This window comes from Ursus maritimus, unplaced genomic scaffold (assembly GCF_017311325.1).
Source record: "Ursus maritimus isolate PB19 unplaced genomic scaffold, ASM1731132v1 scaffold_3, whole genome shotgun sequence".
Taxonomy (NCBI): domain Eukaryota; kingdom Metazoa; phylum Chordata; class Mammalia; order Carnivora; family Ursidae; genus Ursus; species Ursus maritimus.
Window position 1 is genome coordinate 70,201,746 of NW_024425563.1, and position 26,289 is coordinate 70,228,034.

Genomic DNA, 26,289 nt, shown 5'->3' on the forward strand with positions numbered 1-26,289 from the left:
TCACTTTCTCTTTTGAAAAATAAGCAAAATATAATCTACCAGGATGAGTGTTTTTAGGATTTAAGATTATAATCTATGAGATATGTTATGTGTGTATGTATGTATACGTGTATGTAAATACAATCCCTAGGACATATGTGTACATGTGTATAAACACATAAATGCATACATATGTGTGTATGGATGTACATATAAACAAATATAAACATATAAAATAGATATATTTCCCTTTCTTCCCCCCATGAGCACTTATTTGCTAAATAAGAGTTCCAGGCAACCCTATAAAACATAACTACCATAAATAGAAAATCTACTGTAGTTTTTTCTAATTAAAATCCATAAAATTTCATTTTGTCATGGAAATATTATCAGAATTTCATAACCACTGCTAAAATAAGTAGAAATACCTTTAGGTGGGGAAAAAAAAAAAGAATGGAAATTCTGTTTATAAATTTAGATTCTCCTGAGAACTCACTTTAACACAGGCTGATCACTTCCACTCAGTAATGAGTATTATCTTAAAAACTATTATTGTGAGACTCCCAATTGCTTTTGAAAGAACTTGTTTTTCATAAAGAGCTTTTCTTAATTATGAAATTTTGTAATTCATGTACATAACAAAAAGGATAAAAAGTTGTATAAAAAACTTCAATTATAAAGCTGTTATACATTGGCTGACTTCCTTAAAATAAACATACCATTTCATATGCTCTAATTTTCTCTTGCAAGAAACTAATTTGCATTTTGAAGTCTTCTTTCTTTTTTTGATAATCTTCTAATAAATGGTCTTGTTCTTCCAGCTGTTGCTGATGAGTGAGGATCTGTTGTTTCGCTTGTAATAAATCTGCAGCTGTGCTACTATGAGTACTGTTTCTTAGAGTTTCACTAGCCTGTAACTTGAAAACAGAACAAACCCCCAAGTTAAATTCTGAAGAGATTGCACTAAGGAAGAGATACCTTTTGGGGTATTACTTGGCACATAATTGCTCTCTGGGAAATTTGCTAGATTCACAGGCTTGAAACTCCAGTAAACATGGTGCCACAGCTTATCAGATGATTGTGGGCACATTATCCAAGCCAAACCAGTAAGATTATTTTTCCCATCATAAAACAGAGAAAGTAGTCTAGTGAGATAGCTAAGACTAAGGCAGACATGCAGAAAGAAACGGGGCCTAAAAGACAGTACTTCCAGATGACTTTTCAATTTGTGATTCTAATCCCTTTCAGAAGTCTGGCTGTATTTTCACTCTGAATTCTGTAGGATAAGCTTGTATTCTTACATTAACTTCCTTCCTTTCTGCTTAACTATCTCAAATTATTTTCTGTACTTGCCATCAGAAACTTTGATTAATACCATTAGATTCTTATGGATCTGATTAAAGGTAAATGGAACACATTCTGTCTAGTTACCATTTTAGAAACTAAAATGAAATCATAGCAGGGTTGGCAGAAGGTAGGTTGTGACTACATATTAATTTCTGCAAAAATCTACCCAATCAGACTTAAAAGATTTTGTAGGCTTTCAATATATATACAAGGGAGAAGTACAGAGAAAATAACAGCAAGAAACCACACAAGAACTAGGAGTTAAAATCTTGGTTAACAGGTATTCACATATTTTCAACATGATACATAATAAGCAAATGGATTTTAAATAAAATCAAATTTGTGCTGAAAATTATAGCACTTTAAAAAAATTCATTACTAAAAATCTAATAAATTTTGTTCTATCAGTAATACTTACATGTTGGAACTGAATCTGTAATTTTTGACTTTGTTCTGTCAACTCTAAGAACTCTCTCATTGTCTCATCCTTTTCTCTCCTTGCTTGTTGTAAATTAGCTGTGAGCTGGGTTATGATGCCATCTCTCTGTTTAATGGCAGCTTCAAATTCTTGTAACTAAAAGACATCAGTGAAAATAAAAAGTGCCAGACTTATTTTTGAAACAAAATTGATTATTACACTCGGTAACTACTCTTCAGAAATATAATATTCAAAATGCACTGACAGAATTATGATAATTTGTAAGTAACCTTATCCATTCTTGTCCATATATGAAAGATTAGCTTGCAGAAATTGGCTTGACTTCCAAATCAACTCAAAAAAAATTACTAGGTCTAACTTATCCATTTATCTGCTTCAAGAAGGACAAGTGCCTTTATATCTAGGGATGCCCCAATCTGTTCCTAGGCAACATCATCATAGACATGTTCAATTCTCACTTGTTTCTGGAGAGGATGAAACTAAAATGTATTCTGTTATCCTCATCAATGGCCTTTTCCACCTTGTTTTCGTAACTGACTGCCACAAACAACAGATGTCATTTTAACCACAAGCAGTTACTTTTACAAGGACTCGCTGACATTTTTAATGAGTTTAGGTCATCATATTCTGATGTGGTTTGCACCATAATTTTCTCTCAGGCTGATTACAAAAACATCTATCCTACTGAAGTGATTTCAGCCTAGCTATCTCATAAAGTTAAAAGATTAAGCAAGGTTGTTTGCCATATGCAGAAGGACAAATATGATGGGATGACTTACGTTACTATATGAAAACCTTATCTTTAAAGAATGTATGTATATCATCATTCAAATGTCCTATTTTTGTCTCAGTAACAAAACAAAAGCCACATAAAGTACACATACCTGCTGCAGTCCGTCAGTCCCATAGGTGGCTCTCATTTCTTCTAGCTCTCTGTTCAGCTCTTCAATCTCATGCTGTTTGCCAGCCAATTCATTTTCCATCATCTCTAGGTGGGTTTGATTGTACTGTGCTCCATGTTCAGAATAAGAATCATCAGCACCAAATTCTTCTTCCTAAATCAATCCAAGATTTTTAATAATTCATACTAACAACATTCCTCAGGAAGAGGGATTTAAACACTGAATTCCACAGCAATATCCACTTTAAAATATCACTCATCACCTGAGAGTTTACTGGAATGACAACCTACTTTGTTATTATTGTGATATACACCTTAAAAGCAAAAACAAGATATTGCAAAATCTGTTACAATTGAGCTTTTATAACAAAAGGTGGCTAATTTTATTTTGTTAAACATTAAAAGCATTTAGAAATCACACACAGAAAGAAGTACATGCAGGAAAAGCTTTGTTAGTAAGCCAGATGGTTTTAAATAGTATAAAACATTAGTATCGTGAGTAGCTTTAAATACTGTACCCTTAATAAATTTGTAGGCTTTTCTTTTCTCACCACAAAACTGCAACCATTTACCTGTACAAAAACAATTTCCTGATATATTATGATTTTAGATAGAATTTTATTTAAAGCTAACAATTATATTTCTGCTAACTGTATTCATGCATATCTTATGCACAGGGAAAATGCCTCATTGGCAAAAACAGACACAACGATTAAATTTAAATCTATAAAAGACATTATGATCATTTCAAATGCCAGTGACTCTCAAAACATTTGAGTGCTTACAATGCAGAAGACACAGTACTGTACATTTTCATTTAAGTGAATTAAAGTTCTAAGTGCAGTTTCTATTTTGTCTTCAGAGGGGTAATTATAAACCTCAAGTTACTAAATGCTCTTCTACAAAATCCTGCCTTATAATCGTTCAAATAACTGTTTTTTGATTAAGATCTATTCATTTTAAGTACAATTGTTTACTGGTGCAAATTCACTGAAGGTTGGTAATCAGGTCAAGAAGTATGAGATGAATAGGTGAGGAACACTCCCCCAACTTTCCCTGGGGAAATGATAGCCATGCCAACCCTGACTGATGCAGAGATTTTCCGTAACATATTATTGCCTCTATCACAGACATTTGATGATGGGAGGAAGAAGGATGACAGAATATGTCTCCTGGTTTGACCTCATGGGAGATTAATTTCCGATCAATTAATCTATTTAATAAACCCCTACTTCCTCCAACAGTGCACAAAAGAATTTCATTACTGCTTACATCTTAATTATTCATAATTCTACGTTAACAGAATCCAAGATAATAAAGTTTGTACTGCTAAAATATACATAGACTAGAATATCCCAGAATTAGGATATGGATTACATCTTTTTACATCTTTTTAAAAGTGAAAATATTGGAAGGCACCTCACTGGCTCAGTCAGTAGAGCGCGTAACTTGATCTTGGGGTCATGGGTTTAAGCCCACCCACTTTGGGCATGGAGCCTCCTTAAAATTTAAGAAAAAAAAAAGTGAAGATACTAATTAAGAGTTCTGTAACAGGGGCGCCTGGGTGGCACAGCGGTTAAGCGTCTGCCTTCGGCGCAGGGCGTGATCCCGGCGTTATGGGATCGAGCCCCACATCAGGCTCTTCCGCTATGAGCCTGCTTCTTCCTCTCCCACTCCCCCTGCTTGTGTTCCCTCTCTCGCTGGCTGTCTCTATCTCTGTCAAATAAATAAATAAAATCTTTAAAAAAAAAAAAAAAGAGTTCTGTAACAGAGTTTGATTTCTTTGTTTTTTTTTCCTAAGGATCATTTCTGAAAAATAAACTAAAGTAAAAAAAAAAAAAAATCATCTTTATGGCAACACAATATTGCAATTTGTGAAACTATCAGAAGACAGGAGTACTAACTCTATTAAGATTATTAATATCATGTCACTTGAAATAACTTTCCAATTAATTCCTCTTAAATTTCAATTAGCTTTTCTTGATTCTGAAATGAAGCATTTTGATAAGCACCTAAGATTTTTACAATTATAGTATAATGAAATGGACGTTATTAGTATCTTCAAATATCATATTAAGCAAGGATACACCTTTAAGTGGAGATAAGTTATCAGTTTATAATGACTGTATCTAACAAATTATTTAACCAAAGTTCAGCTTAATTCTTCCCTAACTTAAGCAAAATTACACTAAAAAAACTCCTATGTATTGGCCTCTTAAAATATAACCATTTTGAAGATTTAATCAAATGTTATTATAAACATAAAAATCAGTGTTAATAAATTTATGAAATTTAATACATGTAAATAGGTAATAAAAGATTATTCACCAGAACTAAACTAATACAAACGATATTCTGAAGTTAGACTAGAAATACTCAGCAGAATATTGGGATCATTAATAGTTAAATTATTCTATTTTATAATGTAGATACTTACTTTATTGATACCTAAAGGGTAAAGCATTCATCCCTTCTTACATTAGTCTTCTAACACTATATCTGGTAAACCTTAACATGAAAGTAAATTAATAGCTTGAAACACAAAGATTAGACTGATAAACTCAGGTGAAGAAAAGCCCTTCTCTTAGTGTCCTTTTTTTACTGTGGCATTTGTCGAAGTTATTTAAGGCTGTACTAATAAAATCTTTCTAAATTCACAGACTTACTCTTGTATGGGCAACAAGAAGATGTGGGAAAGTATAAGTAAGGTACATTTTCAATTTTAAAATGTTCTGTAGAGGTAAGTATCATCTCATAAAGATACTGCTATTCAGAAAGAATCAGAGGAAGATAATTTTTAAAACCATAAAATGGCCTTTACACCAAAACCTTTTCCTTTCAGATGTTAGTTTAAAAACATAAAAGACTAACTCACTATTAATATCTTACCCTATTATACTTAATTTGGTACTATATACATTCAAAAATATTAATAATGGATATTTTAATAAAATAAGAATCTGATGGTTCATAAAAGTTCATGAAAATTATAGAAGTTCAATGTGCCTCAGTGATCATGGAATTGGAGCCAAGTAACTAATGAGATTAAGATCACCCATTTAAAGTCAAAGTTGAATATCAAATACGCTGTACACCTTAAATATATACAATTTTTAATTGTCAATTATACCTCAACAGAGCTGAGGTAGAGAGTAAGAAAAAATGAGGTGAGGTTAAAAAAAAAGAATCAAAGTTAAAAGGCTAAGTTTACATAACTTTATGGCTATAGGCTATGTCTCCAACTCCAGCTAGTCATTTCATAAATATCACGAATCATACAAGTGACTTGGTTAAGAAGCACTGAATAATCATATGACATTCATGAGAGTATTTCCCCTACTATCACTTCATCTGTCCATACTAGCGAAGCATATTTATTTACCTGTCGTGTGTCTAGGCTGCCTTCAGCATTTGCAACTTTCTCCAAATAACCCTGCTCGAAGGGTATCAATAAAAATATTTCATGTACATACAGCATTTTGGATATGAAATGTCCCTTCACGGAGGACTAAACAGATCATGTATAATTTAATTAATTTGTAAGAAGGGCATTTTTTTTACTCAGTCTGATTTCTCTGGTATGTGTAATTGGGTATATATTTATATAGAAGAGATCTTACTAGATATCATAGGTATCATAGGATAATATTATCTAATTCTTTCTAGGCCTGAATCCATTATTCAATCCAATGAGAATACCAGCCAAAAAGCAAGAAAATTAAGTGCACGCCATAACTATACGCATAAAATTTCCAAACTAAGTTCTAAGTAAGTGATCAAAATCTGAAATCCTTTTGAGAATAATTTGTTAAAAGAATTCTCATCACACATTTCATTTACTTAGTGTGAAGATAAAGCATATTTCTACTGATGATTGAAAAAAAAAAAAAACCCAAACTTTGTTGACTGTCTTTTTTTATACCAAACACCATAGTAGATACTATCAAATATAACCCTCACAACAACACTGTGAAGTAGATATCACTGTTCTACAGGTGAAAAAACTGTATCAGAGTTTACGTGACGGGCCCAGGTTAATACACCTTGGGGGAGATAAGGCTGATATTTAAACACAAGGCTCCAAAGCCCCTGTTCTGTTTTATTACCTTACTTCCCTACATACCAGAAAAAGGACAGTGATATTTAAAAAATATATAAGGTAATTATGTGGCCTACTATTCAAAACTGTAATTTGAAATTTTAAAAATGTTCCAATGCAAACAAGAGCATCCAAGATTATTTAACTTTGCAAATCTGGCATTTGTAATGAAGTTATAATCTATGTGTTTCCTAGAAAGGAATTTCCTTTGGCAGGGAGGGTGTGATACTAAGAGATAATTCCTTAAAATTTCCAGTATGAAAATCATAACAGGGTGAGATTTACTCCTCAATTTACAAATTTGGCTTACTGATGATTCTTCTGCCTCCTGAAAAGGTGACTATGGCTTAAAAGTTCCCTGTAATTCTAGCTCAGTCAAACCGGTTTTAACATCATTAACAGGAATAGCTAAAGCTTCAAAACTAGCCCAGAGTATCATGGATTCAACCTGCCCCCATATTAGCAATCTTAATGAGACATTTTCAAACATTTCACAATCAATTTTTCTGCTGTTTTCTGTGAACAAAGAGAATATATACTTTGTCGCAGTATAATCCATCATGAATCCAGGCCCCAAATATATAATACCACAAAGGTTATGATCAAATCAGGTCAATCTGTCAAAAATTATTTCATAAATATCTTTTTTCAGTGTAACCTTCTAAGTAACTGTTTTTTCCAATTTTAAATCAGTTAATCAATTTAGTTTTTGTGACCACCATTAAAAAGAAAAAGTATCAAAGGATATATCACATAGTAAAGAGAAGTATCTTTCTTGAAACTTTTGTTTGGAAAAAAAATACATATGTATGTATAGGTACATATTTATTCATGTACACAATCATTCATGTATATAACGATAACATATGCAAATATATAGAAATTACACACATATATGTAGTATAGATTTCTTGTTGTTCAACCATGGTCAACATACTCTGACTTTTAACTGTAGGAATTATATTTCAATATTATTTGTACCTTACTTCAAAACACATCAGATTTACCAGGTATCATAGATAAATAGTTTCAATATTCTTCTGGACCTCATAATTCCCATCAGTTTTATAGTTTAAAAAATCTAGGCAAAAAAGAACTTATTGTAATAAGACTTTCCAATATTACTGCTTTCAAAAAGAGAACTTGAAAATCACAATCTTCTGATGTCCCTACCTTTCAAATCTGCATTAGTAAAAATTAAAGTTTACTGTCTAATCCCAAAGTGAGAAAATGGCTATATAAATTTTAACCAAATTTCACAGGCATATATGAGATAGTCTGACCTATAGCTACGTAGCTTATAAAAAATTTCACCTTAGTGTAAAGGAAAAAAAAAGTACTTTGTGGAATCCTGGGGTATCCCAAAGACATAGGCAGCTCAGGCAGAAAAATACCTGGAACTTTCAATCAAGAAAGACAAACTATAAGAATCAAAGCTTTAGAAAGAGAGAAGACCGCCGAGTAGAAGGGTCCCAAGCTCACCTCTCCCCATGAACACACCAAGGCTGTAACTACATATACTGCACCTCACTGAGAACGACCTGAAAACTAGCAGAACAGCTCTTCCGTAGCTAAAGATAGAAAGAAAAAGCCACATCGAGAAGGGTAGGAGAGGCAGAGATACAATCAGAAACTAAACTTCCCATGTGGCAACCCTTAAGCAGGAGAGATATCAAGGGGTGTGAATATCTTCCTCGAGGAGCGAGGGGCTCAAGCCCCACACTGGGCCCCCTCACCCTATCAATCTGCACTGGGAATATGAGCCTCCATAAACTTCTGGATTTAAATCAGCTTAACTCTGGGAAAGCAGAGGGCTACAAGAAACCAAGACTTTGCTCTTAAAAGTCCAGTGTACAACAGCACCTGCTCAGAGACCCAGCCCGGGGGTCGCAGTGTGAAACGTGCCTGGACTATACTATGTGAAGGAGATTTATTAATTTTAGAGCATGTGCCACGGGGGCAAAGATCTGCAGGAACTTTCTCTGGGAATGGAAGTGCTGGCAGGCACTATTTTTCTTGCCCTCCTTCAGCCCAGTTGGCTTGACACTAGTGGGCCCCCGACCAGACACTCTCTATTCCTAGCACCACTCACCCTGGCTGGTGTTCCCCGGCAGAGTCATTCTAACCAACCCAACTGCCCTGGAAGGCACCCTTCCAAAGTGACTCCTGCTCTAGGGAATCCCACCCACCTGCATGCCCATGACAGTGGACACCGAGCCCCCCAGGCAAGTCACACTGCATACTAACCCCATCTGCCAGCATACCTGTAGCAGCTGCCTCTTAGCCAGCCATGCTGGGGCTAGCCCTACCCACCAGTGTACCCACAACAGTTGTACCCCAGTCACTATTTGCAGATGACATGATACTATATATAAAAACTCTAAAGACTCCACTAAGAACTATTAGAACTAATAAATGAATTTAGTAAAGTTGCAGGATACAAAATTAATATACAGAAATCTGTTGCATTTCCATATGTTAATAACAAACTAGCAGAAAAATTAAGAAAATCCCATTTACAACTGCCTCAAAAAGAATAAAGGAATGAAGTTAACCAAGGAGATGAAAGACCTATACTCTGAAAACTATAAGACACCGATGAAAGAAACCAAAGATGACACAAATAAAGGGGAAGATAGACCATTGTTCATGGGTTGAAAGAATTAATATTGTCAAAATGTCCATACTACTCAAAGCAATCTACAAATTCCACGCAATCCCTATCAAAATACCAATAGCATTTTTCACAGAACGAGGACAAATAATCTTAAAATTTGTATGGAACTACAAAAGACCCCAAATCCCAAAGTAATCTTGAGAAAGAACAAAGAGAAACACAGTCCCAGATTTCAACCCATACTACAAAGCTACTGTAATCAAAACAGTATGGTACTGGCACACAAATGGACACATAGATCAATGGAACAGAATTGACAGCCTAGGGAAAAACCCATGTTTATATGGTCAATTAATCTATGACAAAGGAGGCAAAAATACACAACGGGGAAAAGACCATTTCTTCAGTAAATGGTGCTGAAAACACATGACAGCTACATGCAAAAGAATGAAACCATTCTTACACCATATACAAAAATAATCTCAAAATGGATTAAAGACCTGAAACTATAAAACTCCTAAAAGAAAACATGGGGAATAAACTCTTATACCTCTGTCTTAGGAATATATTTTTGGATCTGTCTTATTAGGCAAGGGCAACAAAAGCAAAAATAAACAACTGAAACTACATCAAACTAAAAAGTTTTTGCACAATGAAGGGAACCCATTAAGAAAACTAAAAGGCAACCTACTAAATGAGAGAAGATATTTGTAAATGACATATCCATTAAAAGGTAATGTCCAAAATATACATATAAAAAACCTCACAGTAGAGTGTATAATGCCACGTGAAGTCAGAGAAAAAAACAAATGCAATATGATTTCACTCATATGTGGAATTTAAGAAATAAAACAAATGACCAAAAGGAAAAAAAGAGAGACGAAGAAACAGACTCTTAACTACAGAGAATAAACTTATGGTTACCACAGGGGAGGGGGGGTGGAGGGATGGGTGAAATAGGGGATAGGGATTAAAGAGTACACTTATCATGAGCACTGGGTAATGTTTAGAATTGATGAATGACTATATTGTACACCTGAAACTAATATAACACTGTATATTAACTATACTAGAGTTAGAGTAAAAAACTTAATAAAGTTTTTTTTAAAAATAAAATAAATTTAATAAAAAGAACTCATAGCACTCAACACCAAAGAAAGAAAGAAAGAAAAAGAAAGAGAAAGAAAAAAAATGGAAACAGCTAAACAATCCAATTAAAAAATGAGCAGAGGGCCTGAATAGACATTTTTCCAGAGAAGATACACACATGACCAACAGACACATGAAAAGATGCTCATTATCACTCATCATTAGGGAAATGCAAATTAAAACCTCAATGATGTATCACCTCACATTTGTCAGAATGGCTATTTAAAAAACAAAACAAAACAAAACCATGAAATAACAAGTGTTGGTGATAATGTGGGACAAAGGGAACTGGGAATGTAAACTGGTGCAGCCACTATGGAAAACAGTATGGCAGTCTCTCAAAAAATTAAAAATTGATCTATATGATCCATTAATTCTATTTCTGGGTATTTACCTGAAGAAAATGAAAACACGAATTTGAAAAGATATACTGCATACCTATATTTATTGTAGCTTTATTTACAATATCCAAGACATGGAAGTAACCTAAGTACCCATCAACAGATGAATGGATAAAGAAGATGTGTGTGCATGTGTCTATATATGTATGTATGTATGTGTGTGTGTGTGTGTGTGTATATGTATATATGTGTATATATATATATATATATATATATAAAACCTCACAGTAGAGTGAGGTTATATATATATATGGTGGAAAATTACTCAGCCATAAAAACAAATGAAATCTTGCCATTTGTGACAAAATGGATAAGTGAAGTAAGTCAGAGAAAGGGACGCCTGGCTAACTCAGTTGGTAGAGCATCTGACACTTGATCTTGGGGTCATGAGTTCAAGCTCCACATTGGCCGTAGAGATCACATACATACATAAATAAATAAATAAATAAATATTTTTAAAAAGTCAGACATAGAAAGACGAATACTGTATGATTTCACTTGTATGTGGAATCTACAAAACAAAACAAACAAAACAGAAACAGACTCGCAAATACAGAGAAAAGACTAGACTGGTGGTTGCCAGTGGAGAGGGAACGTAGGACAATGGGTGAAATAGGCAAAGGGGAGTAAGAGGTACAAACTTCCAACTATAAAATAAATAAGCCACAGGGATGTGGAATATCCTGCAGCACAGGGAATACAGTTAATATTATAATAATTTTGTATGGTAACAGGTGGTAACTACACTTACTGTGGGAGCAGTTTGTAATGTATGTAATTGTCAAATTACTGTTGTACACCTGAAACTAAATAATATTCTATATCAACTATACTTCCATTTAAAAATAATGAATAACAACAATTTTTTTAAGTTCAGTCAGCCAACATATAGTACATCATTAGGTTTTGATGTTGTGTTCAACGATTCATTAGCTGTGTATAACACCCAGTGCTCATCACAACACATGTCCTCCTTAATTTTTTTAAAAAAAATATAGCCATGATAGAAAGAAAAAAGCAGTGTTGCTTTCATATATAAAGTCACAAGGCCAGATTCTCTGAATTGTAAGTTGTGATTTTAAACTGAGATACTTCCCCTGTAGGCAACTTTATGTAGCATAAATCAGGTACTAATATATTTATTCAACCCTGCTCAATTATTTTCCTGACCAGATTACTATTAAGTATATTCCCAGCTTTTAAGCACATTAAACTTTGGAAGTATCAAAGTTTTTACTCCCATTTGCAATTCAAAACAGTAATCAGTTCAATTAAAAACATGAAGTTATTTTTTTTTTTGTATTAGAAACCTACAATATATTAAAAACATATGGAATACACTGAGTTGCTGAACCATTCAGAGTAAGGAATAATTTTCCATATCCTCAAATTCTGGACCAAAGAAATGACAATGATATCTAAAACAATAAGAAAAGGATAACAGTATGACATATATTTATTAATAACACATAAAGAAGGTATTTCCTAATGTGGCCAATGCCTACATTAGCTTTTATCACCTAAATTAAAAATCACTATTCTAGCATTACTTTCAACAAAGGAATTTATGTAATTATATAGAATTCAAGCATTTGTAAAAAGCATTACTCAGAATGTGAAATAGTCTGTATAATAAAATATTTACTGTGTTGAATATGGATACCTTACGATGATCATTAATCCTAGAATCTCAATATCATTTTCCTAGAAACTTAAAGGCCTCTATTTAATTAAGGCCCAAGCTATTCAAACAGATTTAAGACCATAGTTAATAATCTGAAAAAAATATATAGAGAAAAACAGCCTTCAGGTTTTCTAGGTCATTTACATTTTATTTTGTTATGCTATACTTCATTATATTTATACATTCGTTATATTTATAAGAATTTATTATATTTATAATTTTATTTATAATTATATTTATATTTTATATATTTTATAAATAAAATTTTATAAATATAAATTTTATAAATATAGAAAATTTTATAAATAAAATTTTATTTATAAATATACATTATAATTTATAATTCATTGTATTTATAAGAATACATAAGCATGTAAGTTACAAGAAATAAAGTATTAGTTTCAAAAATAATACATAAAAAGTCAATCTACATAATATTACTTATTCTTACCTCTGAACTATAATCATCTGCCGTAGTTGAAATTTCACTTTCTGGCTAAAACAAAAATAAAAACCAATTACATTAAGGCCTTTCCCCCCGCAAACATTGTACTTTATTAACCTATTACTATTAGTAACATATGATAGAAAATGCACATAAAAATATCACTAAAAAAAAGTAAAAATTATTCAAACATTTAAAAAAATTTTTTAAGTATGTGGATTTTATTCCTTTTTTTTTTAAAGTAAGCTCTATGCCCTACATGGGGCTTGAACTTACAACCGTGAGATCAAAAGTCACATGCTCTACCAACTAAGCCAGCCACACGCCCCAAACCTTTAAAATTTTCACTCTATGAATCACAATGGCTAACTAACACATCTGATATTTATCAGAAGGCATCTTTCTAAATATAAACATACCAAGAGGTACTTTGACACAAGGTCTTATCCACATTACAAATCATTTGTAAGATAAAAGTACCAAATAACATATCATCCCTGTAATTCTTATGTCTCTTTTAAATAAAAGAAAGTCTTAACATGTTAACTCAAAACAGTTCAATTTCTTCAAAAAGAAAAATCATCGGCGCAGATGGCTCAGTTGGTAGAGTATGTGACTCTTTATCTCAGGATCGTGAGTCCAAACCCCACGTTGGGCTTAGAGATTACTTAAAAAAAAAAAGAGTTAAAAAAGAATCACCACATCTTGATGCTAGGAATGTAGTAACAACTTGAAGAAAAATAACAACAACCTTCGTTGTCATTAGCACCTTTGCAGCTTCTAAAACACTTTCTAAGACATTCCTGTTTCACTCTTACATCCCTGGGATTTGGGTATGAAGTGAGTGGCTTTTCTGAGCTTCCCTCAGTTTAGGACCACTAGAAAGAGGTTCCCTCAGTTTAGAACCACAAGTTTCCTTGAGGAAACTTAAATCACTGCTTTCACTGTTCACCCACTCATCTAATCAAAGACTCTCAATTTACAAGTGAGAAAAAAGACCTAGATATTTTACCTTTTCATTCAACAAATATGAACCATCACTGTCTCCTTTCTATACTTAAGGAAATTTTATTCATCACTCAATACCAAGCTCTAAGTCTACCTCCTCTCTTATGTAGTAACTGATGCCCAGAACAGAAATAAGTTTACCCGTACTATTCTAAAATTCTGTCACAGGGGTTTCTGACTTATATGACCCTCTTTTAAATCTAAAATACTTTCATGACACAAGTCCTCATGGTTGATTCATTTATGCCTTTTAAGCAGCTACAGATTAAATGTGTATTGTGTACTAAAAACTGTGTTCCTGAGTATGAAACGGTGAACAAGTCACTCTTTGCACTGGAAATGCTAGTGGGAAGCTGAAACATTGATTTGTTATGCAGAAAAGGATAACAAATACATCTTCAAACCATGTCAAGCACCAGAGTTGCCATATTATATCATTTAAAAGGTCCAGATTTCAACCAACAATTACAAGATACACAAAGAAAAAGTATGGCCCGTACACAAGAAAAACAGCAGTCAGCAGAAATGGTCCCTGAGGAAACACAAATATTGGACTTAATACACAAAGACTTTAAACGAGCTCTTTTAAATATAGTCAAATAAGTGAATAAAATTAAGTCTAAAATACTAAAGAAAACTATAAGGGTACTGTCTAACAAAATAAAGAGCATCACTGTAAAAGAGCCAAAGATGGGTGCCTGGCGGGCTCAGTTGGTAAAGTATGCGACTCCCGATCGAGAGGTTGTGAGTTCAAGCCCCATGTGGGGTGTAGAGAGTAATTAAAAAAATAAAATTTTAAAAAATAATAAATTTTTTACTGAAATGAAAAATTCATTAGAGGGGCTTGACAGATCTGAGAGGAATCAGCAAACTTTAATATATAGTTCAACTGAAATTATGCTGTCTAAGATTAAAAAAGAATGAAGAAACATGAACAGAGCATGAGAGATCTTGTGCAACAATATCAAACATACTAACATGCATAACTGGAGACCCAGAGGAGGGGACAGAAAGGAGCAGAAAGAATATTTGAGGATACAATGCCGGAAAACTTCCCAAATTGGATGAAAAGCACTAATCTACATATCCAAGATGCTCAACAAATTCTAAGAGGAAAATCTCAAAAAGATCCACGATTAGCAAATCTTTAACACCCCTGACCTTTTGAATAAAGCTCAAATCCTATATATTATCTAAATCTTTGTTTCCATATAAATATGTCAGGGTACAATTCAAATTATAATTATTATCTGTCTCGTCCACCACTTTTTCTCCTAAGCATCCCAGCCTTCTCTACTCCTGGTTTTAGCTGGTAGCTCCATCCCACTCACCACCCCAATCCACTTTTAAATTCTCCTTCATCGCCTTATTGTGGAAAATTACACCATTAAACAGAAGAAGAAAACTTGCCTTTACTTTGGGCCTTCTATGGGCTAGGTGTAATCTCCTGCCTCTCACCTTTACCACCATCCCATTCCCATCATTCCATGATGCTTTTAAAACTAAACTTCATACAGTTTCCAAGTCACATCATAGCTTCATGTTCTTGTGGATGTTGCTTCTTTATTAGAGGCTGCCTTGCCTACTTCTTTGCTGATAGCTAATGCCGATTTAGCATTCCCCCAAATCATGGTACTCTAGGGTACCATATGCATTCTTGTCACCATAGCTGTAATCAGAAAACACAATCTTACATCTGCCTTCCCCACTTGAATGACTTTCCTAAGGGCAGAGAATGTCATATTTACCCCTCGTATCCTTGGTGCTGAATCCTTGATGTATTACAGTTGTTATACTACAAATGTTTATCGAATCAAACTCACAAAAATTGCACAGGGTGATAATGAGTGTTGTCATTACAACTTTCCACTTAGAATTCTAATGTTCAAAAATCTAGATGAATACTTACCTCAACAGAGAAGACCTCATCACGCTTGATTATTGTGGATTCAGGAGTCACGGCTGTTCCTACCCTCTGAGAACTATTTATGTACATTTCATCACTCTGCGAGCGCTCTATATTCAAAGCATGGTATGTTGACACATCATGTTTACTGCTTGAAGTTTTCCTCTTTTTTTTCTGCTTCTTAGGATTCTGCCCATCAGATTGAGCTTTCCTTTGTCGAAACTGGGCAAGCTACAGAAAAAAAGACATTGTCCTTATCATTAGAGATACTTTTTCTTTACCACCACATGAAAAAAGCAAGTATCTTTGGAGTCATTTTCTTTACAAGATTAAACCATCACTAAAATGATAACTAAATAAAGGACAATTGTTACAGTCCTTAACATAATTACCGAATTGCAAAGAAATCAGGTACTTCTGAATAAGTACTATTCAAATATTAAGAACTGAAAATGTCATGTCTAAAGAAAAAAAATTAGCCCAGAGTTGGGTAAAATAGGGAAAGTAGGCACCCTCACTCACTGCTTGGTGAGAATGTAATCTCTGGATGTTAGATTATACAAAAATATAAGGGGTCTAAATGTGTTTACCTTGTGAAATTTCTGGGACTTATACTTTTTGTACTAAATATAATTAGTCCACGCAAAAGATTTAGTTATATAAATGATCACTGCAGCCTTGTTTCTAATGGGAAAAAATTTGAAATAATTTAAATGTCAAACAATAGTGCTTCCTATCCCCTAATCACTTGCATATCATCATCAGGATTTTTGCCATGTCCTAATGCCATCTATACTTACATTAACTTAACATGTTTTAACTCATGTACTTATCTAAATTTATTTTAAAAGGAGACTTTCTATCCTGGCATAAATTAAAAGCCAGCATCACTTGTGATTTTCTTAAAGAAAATAGGAAACAGAAATTAATGAAATGAAAATTAACACTACATTATTAAAATTTTAGTTAGGTATTCCTGCTGAGGGTTATAAGAGAAACAGGCAAGTGTTAGCAGAGTATTAAGGATATATGAACATCAAACAGACTTTTGGCTTACTGTAAACAGATGGACTAAAAAAAAAACTGGAAGAGTATTAACTGTCTTACGATACTATTCACTATTATTTAATATTGGATCAGTCTAACACCTAAAATATCTGGTCACCACCTAAAATCAGAAGTATGTATTACATACTTTGGGTAACACTGGATTAACTCAGTTAAAATAATGTTAATGCAAATAATCAATAATATTAAAGATGTTTACATAAAAGTATATGTGAAAAATAATAAAGATGTTTGACACAGTGGTATATATAAAATAATACTGCAATAAAATCTTTTCTTTAATAAATGGAAAATGGTGTATATCTCTTTCAACAAAGAAAAGCAGGAATCAAGCTCACAGCCTCCAATAATTCTAACTAGCTTGAATTTTTTTTTAAATTTTTTATTATGTTATATTAGTCACCATACAGTACATCCTTAGTTTTTGATGTAGTGTTCCATGATTCACTGTTTGCGTGTAACACAATTTTAATAACATTATACACATAGGCATAGACAAATTCTGGAAGAATATAACCACAACTTTGATTATCTCTCTAGATTGGAGATTATAGGTATTTTTCCTTATGCTCATTTGAAATTTCCTTTTTTATGCAACATATTTTCTAAATTTTATATAAAGCAACTACTAACCATCAATTCTTTAATTTGAGCTACTTGATCGTTAAGAGAACAAAAGCATAAGAATAGGTATAAGCCCCTTTGTGCCTTAAAAAAAGGAAATCTACTACCAGCATATTAATTATATAACTATTAATTAGACCAAGCACAGAGATGGCCAGTAAATTTCTTATGATACGAAGTATTAAAACAATCTTAATGATGTTATCATTAGCTATAAAAATATGCGACAAATACCAGAACTTACAGAATAACACACAGCATATTTTATACTTATTTTGTCTATTGTAGATGAAGAAAAGGATACAGCTATGTGGTAGTGATTATTTAATAAAGACATCTAACTCATAAATCTGAAGTATCTAATCAATCGCCGACCTTATAGAATGTAAAAATATATCACATTAAAAATTTTCCTGAGTTATTTAGCAACTAGCCTATTATCCTACTTCACGTCTGCTTAAGGAACAGATGCAAGACCAGTTGCCTCTATTTGTACATTATTAAGCTGCTGGAATGCATTTAAACTACTTTGGAGGATAGTAAATTCATTCTTAAAAATAAACCAACTGAAACACTATTACATATTATCTGAAAATAGAATCAAAAGTCTAGGCACATCATTTTAAAAAGATCCCTCAGAGAGAACACAAAACCAAGAAAAATATTAATAATGACATTCTTGATGTTTAAGTTCAAATTCAGAAACTTCTTAAAATTCCATGTTGTCTGTGTGAGAAAATATACCCAGAGAGCAGAGAATATAAAGACGAATGTTCTGTTTAAAATTCCAATTTGTTGGGTTATAATTTCTATTTAATATTTATTTTTAATGTACAAATACATAACAAAGGAGAAAACTAAAACTATTTTAAAAAGTTTGATTTTTTAAAAAAACACCTCTGAGACAACAGTATCCATTACTAAATGAACCCAAATGAAAAAGTTATTAATAGACAGATATAGAATAAAAAGTAGAATGGTTCTTTGGGCTCCTGACAGGCTCAGTCCGAGCAGCATGTGACTCTCGATCTTGGGGTCGTGAGTTTGAGCCCCACATTGGGAAGAGAGATTACTTAAATTAATAAAAATTAAAAAGTAGAATGGTTTTGGGGCGCCTGGGTGGCACAGCGGTTAAGCGTCTGCCTTCGGCTCAGGGCGTGATCCCGGCGTTATGGGATCGAGCCCCACATCAGGCTCCTCTGTTATGAGCCTGCTTCTCCCTCTCCCACTCCCCCTGCTTGTGTTCCCTCTCTCGCTGGCTGTCGCTATCTCTGTCGAATAAATAAATAAAATCTTTAAAAAAAAAAAGTAGAATGGTTTTATTATCATGTTTATAACAAATCATTTCTAAGAACATAAAATTACCAAGACATTGTTTTAGGCCTTTTACTGTCTATATGAAGTCATACTATTTTTTCAGAATAATTAACCAGAAGGTAAACAGCATGAGGGTAAGGACTTTTGTTCTGTTCACTGCTATATATTCAAAGCCTGGAACAGTACTAAAAAAATACATGTTGAGTGAAAAAAAGATAACTTATCTTTTACAGAAAAGTCACCACTAACAAAAAATCATTTTAAGCACTGTTCCTTAGAACCAGAATTAAGATGATATAACAGGCATATCTAATTCTACTATCTAGAAAAGTTCCATGGTCTTAGATTTAAAGTCAGCAATTAAATGAATTAAAACACAAAATAATCCCTCTCACCATCTTCCTCCATCAGGCAAAAAAAAACAAGGCAAAATTCTTCTCAAAAATAATTCCCACAATAGCGTTTTAGCAAGAGTTCTGTTTCACAAAAAAGTATACAAAGCTATGCAACTCAACACCAAAAAAAAATCTGACTAAAAAATGAACAGGGGCACCTGGGTGGCACAGCGGTTACGCATCTGCCTTCGGCTCAGGGCGTGATCCCGGCGTTATGGGATCGAGCCCCACATCAGGCTCCTCTGCTATGAGCCTGCTTCTTCCTCTCCCACTCCCCCTGCTTGTGTTCCCTCTCTCACTGGCTGTCTCTATCTATCTCTGTTGAATAAATAAATAAAATCTTAAAAAAAAAAAAATGAACAGATGTTTTGAATAGATATTTCTCCAAAAAAAACATATAGATGGCTAACAGATGCATAAAAAGCTACTCAACATCACTCATCATCGGGAAAATGCAAATCAAAACCACAATGAGGTATCACTTTACTCCTGTCAGAATGCCTAAAATCAAAAACACAAGAAATAACAAGTGCTGCTGAGGATGTGGAGAAAATGGAAACCCTATGCATGGCTGCTGGGAATGCATATTGATGTAGCCACTGTGGGAAACAGTATGGAGATTCCTCAAAAAATTAAAAATAGAATTACCATATGATCCAGTTCTTCCACCATTAAGTATTTATTCAAAGAAAATGAAAACACTAATTTAAAAAGATATATACATCCCCATGTTTATTGCAGGTTTATTTACTAAAGCCAAGATATGAAAGCAACCTAACAGTTCACTGACAGACAAATGGATAAGGAAGAGGCGGAACGCATACACAATGGAATATTATATAGCCATAAAAAATGAGATGGTGCCGGTGGCTTACTTAGGTGGGCATGTGAAGTGATTTCTGCTCGGGTTATGGTCTCGGGTTGTGGGATCAAGTCCCATGTTGGGCTCTGCGCTAAATGCCTGCTTGTGAGTCTCTCTCTCCCCTGCCCCTCCCCCCCAAAAAAAAGAAAAGAGAGAGAGAGCATGCATACCATTTGAGACAACGTGGGTAGACTTGGAGGGCATTATACTAAGTGAAATAAGTCAGACTAAGAGACAAATACTACATAATTTTACTCATATGTGGAATTTAAAAAACAAAAAAGAGATAAAACAGGGAAAAAAACTCTTAAATACAGAGAAGAAATTGTAGAGGGGAGGCGGGTAGGGAGATGGGTGAAACAGGTAAAGGTGAGTGAGAATACTCTTGCATATGTATAGAACTACTGAATCATTATATTGTACATCTGAAACCAATATCATACTATGTTAATTATACTTTGATTTTAAAAATAAATAAATATATAATGCCCAGAATAGCTTTTCAGCAAGAGTTCCATTTCATAAAAATGTGAGAGAAGTTAAGATCATACCGTAAGTCTAATTTCTTATACTCATCTAAGCTACTTTTATTTTAAATCTGAAAAGTGGCAAGACAGCAGATAAGCAAAAATCAGAAACTCTACTCAATTAGCTAATCATCTGATATTGAAATGATACACTTTAAATTACTGGGAAAACATTTATTCTAAAACATGCTGAAAATTCAGACTACGGCCATCTGTGTTTGTCATTTGGAAGCCAATTATAAAAATGTTAACATATGTAGGCACAGAAATAGTTGCAAGATTTACTGGAAAGATACCATGTCCACATACACTTGTCTTTCAAAACTGATTCAAATCTCAAGCAAGTATCTTACTCTGACCAGAACATGAATAACCGACTAAACAAAAACGACTGATAATTTATTCCTCAAGTTCAATATTTAAAACTTTATAAGCAATTATTCTCAATAAAACAAGGAACTTAAAAAATGCTATATAAAAACATGCCAAGTTTTTATAATGGCACTTCAAAAAAACTACTAATTATAACCTGTTTATCAAGTGTTCACTGAGTGTTAACTATGTTCCAGGGACTGTGCTAGACATGAATCAAAACATATGGTCCTACTAGTAGGATCTTTTAGTCAAGGCCAGCCTATTAATTACATCATTGAGTTGTGGGAAGCAAATAAAAATTACTGTACAATTTCATAGTCAAAAGTACTCCTATATATCTTTAAGGAGGTGGTATGGGAGCCTCCTGTGTCCTGATTTTGTCAAAGGTGGCTTTATTTTTAATAAATTTTTTTAAATTTAAATTCAATTAGCCAACATATAGTACATCATTAGTTTCAGATGTAGAATTCAATAATTCATCAGTTGTGTATGACACCCAGTGCTCATCACATCTCGTGCCCTCCTTAATGCCCATCACCCACTTATGCCATCCCCCTCCGCAACCCCTAGTATGTTTCCTAGAGTTAAGAGTCTCATGGTTTTCCTCCCTCTCTGATGACTTTCAAAGGCAGCTTTCTATAAGAGATGTGGTGGCTGAGTTTTATATCTGTGAGCTTAATATCTTGGCATATAACAAGTATTAAGTAGTTTATTTATTTAAAAAATATTTATTGACTGCCTATCATGTATCCAGCACTGTGCTTAAAAGGCAGCACAGGTAGTAATGAATTGAACAGACAGACACCATACTCCTATGAACTGTAATCCAGGTAGGAAGAACAAATTAAACAAATATAGATAAACACAGAAATATATCCTTTCAAGAGATAAAATATGCTTTGAAGATAAAGTATAGGTACTAAAGAAAGCCTACAATGGAAAGATTTAATTTGCTTGGGGACGTTGGGAGAAATCAGGAAATACCCTACTGGAAAAAAGAATATGGAAGCTGAGATTTGAAGACAAATGTGAGTTACTTGCCTAGATCATAATCAGTTAAGTGGCAGAATAGAACAAGAATACCTGACTCCAAATTCAGTATGTTTTCCATTATACCAATTTATGTTCCATGCATTGAGTTCCTTTTTTTCCCTCATTTGCCATTATACTTCAAATCCTAGAACACTAAGTTCAAAGGCAAGAATATATGAAATCATGAAACAAGTATTTTTTTGATAAAGCTGGGGGAAAACACACCCACCACAACAACACCCCCCCAAAAAAAGAACATTGTAAAATATTTAAAATGTTATCTAGTCTCTCCAGTTTCCAAAAACAGCTGTAAGTTGAGCCATTTTCTATGTTTTTATTGTAGAAAATTTAAGAAATCCTAATTAATTCTAATTATGGTGACTATCTGTACTTGTCAGCGCTGGCTTTAAACCTTTTTAATATTCCTTAATGAATGCTGCACAAGAATGTCGTACAAACTATTACAACAAAACTCCAGGGGCCTAACTATGGAAACAAAAAGAAGATTACAACAGTTGACCCAAAGACAATTTGTATGTAGGGCAACTGAAAAGCAAAGAAGACAAAAGCAACACTTTGCTCTGAAGCATATTTTCCAACAGTATCACAAACTGTTGGAAAACAACAATGCCAAATAGCCCCAAAAATATCAGATATGGAAAAGACCTCAGAACTTTACATTACTGAGCCATCAGTCTTACTTATATCCTATAATCTCATTCAATGTAGATTTTTTATTAGTTTTGGAACACCTTCATGTTTAAGAAGAAAACAGATTCTGCATGCTAAGGAATCATCTTAATTTTGCATATTTTAACATATTTCATTATATGGCAGATAGTAGACACAAATATTTGTTGAATAAAAATATTTCAAAAAGAACATGGATTATACATAATACAGTACTGAATCATTATGTCTAAAGAGAGTCTAATAAGTAGCTTTGTGACACTGGACAAGCCATGTGACCTCAGCAGAACCCGATTTCTTCAACTGTATAATGAAGAGGTAGATTAGAAGGACTTTTTAAGATTTCTTCCAGTTTTGGGGCAAGTGTCCAACTGTTGATTTCAGTTCAGGTCATGGTCTCAGGGTCGTGAAATCAAGCATTAGGCTCCACGCTCAATGGGGAGTCAGCTCAAGATTCTCTCTCCCTCTCTCTCTCTCTCTGCCCCTACGCTGCTAGCATGCGTGGGCGCACACTTTCTCTCTCAAACAAATACATTTTTAAAAAATAAAGATTTCTTCCAGTTTTAAGGGCTCTCTTGAAGAATTATTTTCAATTTTTCCCTGTCTCCTCTTCCTACTCTCCATTATAAAGGAGGAAAAGCCAGAGTTTTACATTTTAAGAGTTTTTTTAAAAAAACAGTTTCTTGAGGGGTGGCTGGGTGGCTCAGTTGATTAAGCGTCTGGCTCTCGGTTTTAGCTCAGGTCATGATCAGGGTTGTGGGACTGAGCCCGGTGTTGGGCTCCGCACTGGGTGAGCGGCCTGCTTGGGATTCCCTCTTTCCCTCTCCCTCTGTCCCTCCCGGCCTCCCTCTTAAAAAAAAAATAAACACAAACAAAAACCATTGCTTGGAAAACAACAAACAGTATCTATTACTAAATGACTCCAACTGAAAAAAGATCACAGATATGGAAAAGTAGAATGATTACTTTAGTGTTTAGAACAAATCTCTTCTAAATACATAAAATTATTAAAATACTGTTTTAGGCTCATGATGCTGATTATATGAAGTTAATTTATTTCAGAACAAATAACTAGATGGTAAGCTCCAGGAGGGAAGGGATTTTTAATCAAAATCAAAGCCTACATAATACTATAAGTCTAGAAGAGTGCCTGCACATAGGTTCTCAACGAATATTTGTTGAATAAAAAAAGATAATTTATTTTTTATAAAAAAGAGGCACTACTAAACAATAATTTTAAGCATTATTCCTCAGAACTTCAGAACATCTGCACAGTTTCTTTAAAAAAAAAAAAAAGATGGGTGTCATGTCTGGCTCAGTCAGAAGAGCATGTAACTCATGATCATGGGGTTGTGAGTTCAAGCCCCACACTGGGTGTAGAGATTATTTAAAATAAATTTAAAAAATTTTTTAAAAGATGACATATCAGGTCTATGATTACATTACTGCATAACCTACAATGTAACTTATGTAACTGTCAAAAATAATGTTTTCAAAAAAAAAATTAATGTGAGAAAATGCTCTCAACATAAAGTCAGGGGAAAAGAAGCCAAAATTGCATAGAGTATGATTCAAGCTAAGTTTAAAAATAAACACAGAAACAAAGAATCAACAAACTAAGAGTGATTACTTGTGGGTAGAAACTATGGGTGATTGTTTTCTTCTCTGAAAAATCTTCACTTCCTCCCTCCCCCACAGATCTGTAAAGAATATTTGCTAATAAAATTATGTTGGACTTAAAGTTAATATCACCATTTTTTTAAAGGACATAATACAACTACACATCTACCACAAATCTCATCCCAAAAAACAGAGAGAAGACAGAGCCCCAGGAATATGCTGTCCTAGGACCTAGGCACTTTCATCAGCCTCTCCAGACACGGTTACCAAACCTCAGAAGCATAACTGCCAACACTGACAGGTCATTACATCTTCACTATTCAAATACCATTTACCTCTGTTTCATTTCACTGTCACCTCAGTTAATAATGAGTGAGAATAATGGCACTTTGTCCCAATCTTATCTAGTCTCTCCATATGATGAAGCTTAATCTAATTAAAAATAAATAAATAAAAGCAGTGTACATCTCTTATAAGCCAAGGTATATCTGTAACAGATACTCTCTCTCTCAGCAACATAAATACATGGCAATTTATCACTTGAGGTTTCATTTATAAGCCACAGGTTATAGAGGCTATTACTCCTTCTGATACACGTATCTTCTTTTTGTAAGAATTCTCAATTTAATAATGGAAGAACTGCTAAATTTAATAATGGATGAACTGCTACATCTGGTCAGTTCAAAGGTCCATCCTGTCAGGTATCCAGTGTCCATGAACAGCTCTAAAGGACATCTGTCAGCGACCACTTATGTGATGTAATGAGGTATATAATAAACACAAATATCAGTTTGTTTTTGGCTTCATTTTCTCTTCCTACCTCATTCCCTCACATAGTCACTACTCCCCAAGAACTGACAGACCTTGGGATCACAATCTCTGCACACATCGAAGCCCTTGGCACATGCTGTGCATCAGAAGATGGACAAAGCTAACACAGCAGCAATGTTGGTAATAACAAAAAAACTGGAAACAACCCAAATGTTCATTGGTACTGGGGCAAATTTCAATAATGGAATACTATGCAGGAGTGAACACTCTATACATAATATTGAACATAAAGCAAATCACTAAAGACTGCTTGCAATATGATACCATTAAGTTCAAAAACAGGAAAACCAACAAACTGTTTATGTATATATATATATGTGATACAGAAAAGCAAAGCAATGATAAACAAAATTCAGAATTGCAGTCATCTGAGGTGTAAGGGACTGAGATCAGATTTTCCAATGTACTTGAATGTGCATATTTCTTAAGCTGGGTAATAAGAATAAAGGTAGCTTTTCTTTTTATCATTTATCTTACCTATACACTTTTTTTTTTTCCCAAGTAGGCTCCACACTGGGTGTGGGGCTTGAACTCATGACCCTGAGATCAAGACCTGAGCTGAAACCAAGAATTGGACACTTAATTGACTGAGCCACCCAAGGACACATTACCTATACATTTTATATTGATTCTTTTGTAACTGAGACATAATTAATTTAGGTATTTCTAAAATACGCAGAACTTCCTCCTGAGGAAATTACTATCCATGACACCCAGCTCTCTCCTGCCTCTCAAGCTTGAGAAAAGAAGTAAGTCATTTCAATTCTTCTCCTGGAATTAGGGAACAAGGAGGCAAGAAAGATGTCCAGGAAGATAACAGAGGGGAGATGCATCTTACATGAAGGATTCTAAAAACATATGATACGATAATCATATAAATCTATAAATATCCCTAAAATCAACCATAAAGTACAATTTACATGATAAACCTACTAGTCATGTTGCAGACTCAAATACTTTTCTCTGCTGTTTT

The 26,289-nt window shown here is 33.7% G+C and overlaps 1 protein-coding gene across 1 annotated transcript in view; it reads right to left on the minus strand.

The window, feature by feature from the left end:
• AKAP9 (A-kinase anchoring protein 9) overlaps positions 1-26,289 on the minus strand; it is a 157,009-nt gene that overhangs the window by 117,925 nt on the left and 12,795 nt on the right. Inside the window, exons 2-7 of the mRNA XM_008686305.2 lie at positions 15,979-16,206; positions 13,068-13,112; positions 3,185-3,238; positions 2,650-2,820; positions 1,745-1,900; positions 699-896 (exon numbers count right to left, since the gene is read on the minus strand). Coding sequence (XP_008684527.2) covers positions 699-896; positions 1,745-1,900; positions 2,650-2,820; positions 3,185-3,238; positions 13,068-13,112; positions 15,979-16,206 — 852 coding nt within the window. The remainder of the gene's footprint in view (positions 1-698; positions 897-1,744; positions 1,901-2,649; positions 2,821-3,184; positions 3,239-13,067; positions 13,113-15,978; positions 16,207-26,289) is intronic.